This window comes from Morone saxatilis, unplaced genomic scaffold (assembly GCF_004916995.1).
Source record: "Morone saxatilis isolate NCDOM2014 unplaced genomic scaffold, NCSU_SB_2.0 Contig21, whole genome shotgun sequence".
NCBI classification, from domain to species: domain Eukaryota; kingdom Metazoa; phylum Chordata; class Actinopteri; family Moronidae; genus Morone; species Morone saxatilis.
The window spans coordinates 14,833,291-14,840,425 of NW_023339774.1; the positions used below are offsets into that span (position 1 = coordinate 14,833,291).

Genomic DNA, 7,135 nt, shown 5'->3' on the forward strand with positions numbered 1-7,135 from the left:
GTAATTCAAATAAAAAGGAGTAGTTAGTCATTTAAAGACAATACACACTCTAAGCACTCTACACATGCAGTCCTTCATGAGTTAGACATTCTGTGCTTGTATGTGATGATGCAGATATATCACCCGTAGTGAACAAAGGCAAAGGTACAGGCAAAGGTTTTATTAAGCATCTCAGATTAGGCGAAGCTTCCCATTAGTTTTGCCTTTTGGTTCACCATGAGTTAAACAGACTGATGACAAACTTTACTAAAACAGGATGAATAAACACAAGTTAGGAAGCAATGCGTGGAGATAGCCTTGGTAATAATGCCCTGCAACCTTAAGCACAGCTCCTTTGCCGTCACACCATTGATTACACGTCGACATAAAAAAAATAAAAAATAGAATTGCTTCTCCAGTGTACATTGCGTCTTTACTGCAACTGGAAACACACAAGTATTCAATGACAAAGTCTATTTGCTCAGAGTGGAGTTTTACACAGGAAAGTCCAGGTTAGGGTTCTAAAATGTGATTGATCATGCAGCTTCATAACAGTGACATTGTCATTTACATGTTCTGTAACAACTGTATCTATGTGTGATGTCTGTACTAAAAGCAACGTGTGGTATGAGTTCCCAGACAGTGGTTTATAAAAGAGAAGATTCACAGTGCTCTCTCACAGCAAGCAATCATGGCTCAATATACTTTGTGAGAAAAAGCGCAACTTAAAAAAAAAAAAGAAAAGAAAGGAAAATAAACGAGAACAAAATGAAATATGTAAACTCACAATATGTTGCATTTCTGTCTGTTTCTGACTTTCACAGAGACAGAGACAGAGAGAAATCAAGGGAAAAATGCAAAAAAGCCAGGCTCAAATAATTAGAATAAATGAAAAACATCAACTGAGAATTTGTTTTTACACATTCCTTCATATTAAAAGACTTACAGCCAGGAGCAAATACATTATCAACCCGTGGAATAATCAGCGAGCACAATGCTTGCTAACACTTCCCGGGATGATTCACAATATGTGGTTCAAACTAAATCATCTGCAGGTTTGCAGCACTACAGATCAATCTTGTTTGATAAATATTAAACCAAACTTCCAAATAAAATAAAGATCTGAAGCACTGTACATCATACCTGTAAGTTAAGGCTGCAACTAATGCTTGTGGGAAGAAGATTGAGGTTTTTAAAGTCAACAAAGACCCAGATGTGATTTTGCTTGTATGTGGATGATTTCATCAAAATATTGGATTATGGAAACATTAACATGAACTTTGTATGACTGAATTTTCCAGTTCTCCTGGCCTGCTAACATGTAATTATGCTTCAATGATGTGCACAGCTTCAGAGGTAAAATTAGCACTATGCAATTTGTAATTCTCACTGTCAGAATTTACCACCAGTTAAATGAGAGGGTACAAGCTTCTCTTTCTGCATTCACGGTTTTTAAAAGACACTTGGACATATTTTTGATACAATCCCAATACATTCTAGTGGTTACAACAGTTTAGTAATACTCTTTTTTTTAAAAATGAGGGTGATAAAACCCTAAAACCTCACATCAAGTGTGTGGGCCTGTAGTAATAGACATGCATAAAAGGCCAGATGGAGTGGACAAGACAGAATGCATCACTCACTCACAACTAAAAGCCTCTAATAATTAAAAACCTTTATGCAATCGATCATTTTTACACTGTATACAAAATTGGCACACGCTAACGAGGAAAAATAGGTTAATAAGCCAGCGACAAATGATATCAAAACAACAAAAAGCATAACTGTATGTAACTGTGGCTTGCTCGAAGGGTGCAATGATAGCAGACAAAAAGCGAAAATGAAAAGAGGCAGAGGCCAGCCTTGAGGACCGATCCAACCATTCTAGGAATCTGTCTTTTTTTTGTTTTTCTTCAGGAAGGAAGGAGTGCGGAACTTCTTCTTCTTTTTGGAGGGAGATTTGCTGGGAGACTCTTCACCCTCCTGGTCGCCGGCGTCAGCGGGTTCCTCCGCCTCAGCTGCGTCTGCATCTGGGGCGGCAGGGGCAGAGGCGGGCTCTTCGGCAGGAAGTGCTGGGGCATCGGAGGGGTCATCAGGTGTTAAATCTGGAAGGGTCTGTCTCAGGGTGGCTGCGTCACTCTCGTCCTTATAGGTTTGTTCTGGCAAGGACTCTGATGGGAGGAGGAAGGGGAGAGTTATTGAGTGCAGAGGACAAACTGATGGATCTGCGCTGCTCAGCTTCCACACCACTGATGCCACTACAAAAATCGACCACTGGATAAGCCGTTAAATCCACGCGATTTTCTACTTTAAAAGCATCTACATGTCACTGCATGAGTTCACACAACTTGGCCGCTTTACATTAGTTTATGGCATCTATGAGATTTAAATCAGTTCAATATATGACTGACTTTGAGCAATATCAACAATACATTGCTCCTTAGTTTGACAGAGCCTTAACAATTTAACTCTTCCACAGACAACATTCCCATTAAAAGCCAAAGAAGCAATAAAAAAATAAATGCTTTCACGCCTGACGTCAAAACCAAAAGCCAAACCAAGATGCAGTCTCACTTGCATTAAATAACATAAAAGCACGTCTTCAGGACTCTTTACTTATTAGGTTTAATGACAATAAGCAACTAAATGTAAGACTTTGCTTTGCTTCTTTTCTATTTCACAGGCCAAAGCTGGTACACAGCACTTTAGTTTTACCTTCACTTAAACAGGGAAATCTTAATGAGTCTTGTTCCCTGGCTCATTTGCACCCTGTGTACAAACAAAGAGAAATGAAAGTCTACAACACAAAAATATGGCTTTTCAAAGATTTGTCATACCATTACCACACAGGCGAGGTTACATAATAAGTCAGGGGAGGGGATAAAGTTAAATGAATTCAAAACTGGCACAGCTCTCAAGGATAAATACGTTAAGATTAAGCCTTGAATTATCAACGAGAGTTAGAAAGTCTTAACCAGTGAGTACAGTATTAAATCTGACTGCAATTTAATCCAGTTGCTGGGAGTATAGAAGCTACCTAGAGATGTTCCCTTGGGCCCTAATGAGTGCTAGAAGAGCGTTTTGGTTTCTTGTTTTCACAGAACTAGGTTCCAAATTTACAATAAAGAGTCTCTTTATCTAGAAATTGTTCTTGGAAAGATATATCAACTTGCTATATAAGTTAGCATACCTGGCTAATTTACTTTCTACCTACAGCAGTAGCTATTTCCAAGGCTAAGAGTTAGCATATCATTAGCTAAATAATGTTATACTATTTTTGTCAAAATACAAACAATAAAGCATAACTTGAGCCTTTGTGTTGGTCCAAGTATGTTATATTAAGCATCTAAAGAGTGATATGTCAGTTACTGTACTAATACTAATACCAGGCCTAAGCAGCCCTGCAATACCTGGTTCCTTTTAGGGTTAGTGAAATTCATATTTAAGACCCTATTTTCATTCGAGTCTTCTTTTGCAAGCGTCAGTTGCCATTTCAACGCTCCATGACTGACAATGGCTGCATTTATCCAATTCTGTCTGAAATCATACACCCACTGTTTTGAAACAACAATGATAATTAGTAGATTTTACCAGTCCAAATGTTTGGTAATTCGTCTAGCAGCAATAACTGAGGGGGACTTAAGTGTTTTGTTGTTTTTATTTTCTGAAGGACTGTCAGCTTTGATTCAATTAGGCTTTTCTAGCAAATATCTAGTGATAGTTACTCAAGCGGCTGAGTCATCTTTTAAAAATACTCCCAGCATAGGAAGTTAAGAAGCAACAAGTGCTGGGGCAGGATCCAGTAGGTCGTCTTCAATTGGACTTCCATGGATCAGTGGCCCAAACGGCATCCAAACCACTGCTTCAAGCTCAGGTAGATGCTCACACAGTTCAGTCAGGTGCAAAACGACTACAGCTTTGTTCATATTTAATGTTGCTCACATGCTACATAGGCTAGCGTGAAAAACCCCTTCGTCAAGACCCGAGAAAACACTACACACCAGACGCTTTACATCTCTCACATCCGTCAGAACTGAGATGAGGCCGAACACACAGACAGATAAAATGGAGACTAAACAACACCACACAGCCAAGCACTGGAGCTCAACCATCTTTCAAGCTAAACCGACAGCGAGTCTCAGCAAAGCCAACAGCAGCAAGTCTGGGTCGAAAAGCCACACTCAAATAAAGCACTGATGTACCTTGTAAAGGACTCGTCTGTAAGACAAACAACATTCAACACATTTTCAAAACATTACCTGAGTTTTCCATGAAACAAAAACAGTGTCATATAACATTTATAGAATGTGCATATGTGCAAGAGAGGTTTGGTTAATTTGATAGTGGATCATTGGCAGGAAGAAAAAAGAAGTTATCTAACATAAAAGGTTTGGTGGGTTGTAAGGTTTACTTCAGGAACATCCTCCATTTTTGTTAAGAACAGGTCACTGTCGTAGTAAATAGGACTTAAATGCGTCTTACAAATCCAAGGATCACACCTGAAATAATACTATAAATGTGTCAAGATAACTTTTCTTGTTATTTCTTGTCATCATAATTTGATTTTTAAAAATATAAACCAGAAACAGTGAATTGCTATTACAAGAGAGGGATGAGCTCTGAAATAACCCCATCAACCCGGAAAAAAAAAAAAGATTCAGAGGAGTTCAGAGAACCGAGTTAAAACCGACTGAACAGTCTCAACCCCCGGTAAATATGTTAGTTCAGACCACAGAACAGCTCTGCTAGTGAAGCCATGCAAAGAAAGAGGGTAAATGACCAAACACAGGCATGGAGGGTAATTACGAGGGTGGTGAGGAGGTGGAACAGTACGTACTTACTATGGCAACAGGTACTCTTTTGTATTTCCATCTCCTGATTGTAATCGCAGGCACAAAGAAGAAAAAGCACAAGTAGAAACAAATGTCTATGCAGATCAAACCACAGGCACTGTGTTAAATTAAAAAAGAAACAAAAAGAAAACAAAACCACCAGAAGATTTTTTGTTTTTTTAAAGAATGGTTGGAACCATTCCCAAAAAGATGGAGAATGGAAGTGAAGGGGTAAAGGAGATACTGTACATAGAGACATAAGTTAAATACCAACATTTCATTTTTATTAGATTACACCTGCAATCAAAGCTACTCATCTCCTTCCTCCCTTATACTGACTTTAACTGTTTGCAGACCATAAGAAGAAGTAATTGGATAATTAATAATTGGAATAATGCCAATTATTGTTTAAATTAAATTTACTAAAACGATAACTTCCTAGTATTTTTAGGATCAGTTCTGGTATCAATCATCATGGATGATACTGTTCACATAGGTGTAATCCAATAGTAATAAAGACCAAGAGGGAGAAATATTAAAATAAAAGAACAAAAATAGAGATGTCTGTACTGGGGTCCATAAATAAATGCTAAAAAGGCTTTTTTTTTTCCAAATATAAACTATTTATTGACATTTTCCATCTCTCATGGCATAAACTTGATTAAATGATCAAAACCTCTTGGCCTGTTATTACAGAAAGCACAGCACCCATAGTAGTATTATTAAAGACCACAACATGAACAGACCCCAAGACAGACAGGCAGGTGGACAGGCAGGAGCCTCTGCATTCCCTGTAGACCAAGAAAAGCCCAAAAACCCAGCTAGAAGACTGGAGAAACCCATGCTGAATCAGGCGAGCCGGGTATGTCAAGTATGTCAGGCTAACGTACCTTCCTCTGCTCTGACTGGGGTGCTGGGTGGTGTGGTGATTGGTTTCTCGCCTTTGGACTCTTCCTCGGGCTCTACTAACTCCTCCGGGTCTGAATGAAAATCAGCAGAAATTAAATGAGAAACTGTTCACCACAAATAAATAAATATACAATCTAAATTATATATTTATAGGCAATTTTGATTGAACACCACATTTTGTCTCAAGGAATCTTAAAGAGGTCGACACCAACAACATTGCAACAAAAAGAAAAAGGACAACACAAATAAACCAAACCAGGGAGAAAGCCTTAATCAGGAGAACACTGCAAAAGCTTCCAAACAAATCCCACTAAAATCCACCTTACATTATCCCAAAACTAATCTAAACTACCATTAGTTTTATTGGAAGTCATTCAGAGGCACAGGAGGGAGAATGGACACCAAAAGAGATATATCCAGGACAGGTTAGCAGGAAGAGAAGGGCACCATTATTTACATCCACACATGGGATGCTCTGATTGGATGACTGAGCTCAGACACAGCTTCCTCAAAGGTTAGAACAGCACTCCACTGCAAAAGCACTTTTAGGCTTGAGGAGAGAGCACCCTCAAAGGGAGGGAGTGGTTTGAAATCTCAAAATGAGCTTGCTTTTACTCTTCACATCCTCTGCTCAGCTCCTCGTCCAATCAAACTGCAGAAAGGTATCTGATCTGCCACAGCTCTGATGCCTTTGCATAAGACATCAGAGAAAGGGGATGGGGGGGGGGGAATAATCAAGCAAAGGCTTCGAAGATTGAACTGTGGGTAGGGAGGATGCTTGCGCATGGTAAAACAATGTCAGCAGGCTCCAAACCCCCAGAAAAAGGAGAGGACACAGCAGGCAGGGAATCCCACAACTCCTAGTGCAGCGCAGTATGTGGTGAGATGGACCAAGGCTGAGCAGGGAAGGAGGGAAGCGGAAGGCCAGATTTTAGGCAGGACTCCGCTTCATCTGGTGTACCTGGAGCCTGATCTGCCTTAGCCGCCTCTGCCGCCTCTATAACTGATGGCTCCTTGCTGAGGGCTCGCAGCACAGCGCAGTGGAACTCCTTTTGTGGGGAATCTGGAGCTGAAAGAGGCTCATCCGTGGTGGAAAAAACGTCATCCACGACCCCCTCAGCAGAGCCCTGCTCAGAGGCCGGTGTGGCGGGTGTGACGGGTGGGGCAGTTGGATGCAGGGCTTTCTCTAAGCTGGGTGAGTCATTTGCAGACTGTAGAGGTGCGGAGACAGAGGCTTGACCCTCCGGTAGCGTTTCAGGCTCCAGACAGGGTACGCTGGAGGCTGACCCCTCCCTACTATCGCCTCGTTCCTGCACTGTGAATGTGAATGTGAATGTATGTGAATGTGTGTGTGTGTGTGTGTGTGTGTGTGTGTGTGTGTGTGCGCGTGTGTGTGTGTGGAGAGATAAGATCAC

General features: G+C 40.5%; 1 protein-coding gene across 6 annotated transcripts in view; it reads right to left on the reverse strand.

Annotated features, from left to right (window-relative positions):
• Positions 1-1,720: 1,720 nt before the first annotated feature.
• add1 (adducin 1 (alpha)) overlaps positions 1,721-7,135 on the reverse strand; it is a 27,973-nt gene continuing 22,558 nt past the window's right edge. Inside the window, exons 14-17 of one of the 6 annotated variants that reach the window (XM_035667555.1) lie at positions 5,702-5,791; positions 4,182-4,197; positions 2,695-2,748; positions 2,013-2,150 (exon numbers count right to left, since the gene is read on the reverse strand). In XM_035667555.1, coding sequence (XP_035523448.1) covers positions 2,697-2,748; positions 4,182-4,197; positions 5,702-5,791 — 158 coding nt within the window. In that variant the 3' untranslated portion in view covers positions 2,013-2,150; positions 2,695-2,696. Of the gene's footprint in view, positions 2,151-2,694; positions 2,749-4,181; positions 4,198-4,816; positions 4,855-5,701; positions 5,792-6,681; positions 7,036-7,135 lie in introns of those variants that run through there. The other 5 variants (XM_035667559.1, XM_035667556.1, XM_035667557.1 and 2 more) reach the window with 5 other exon arrangements.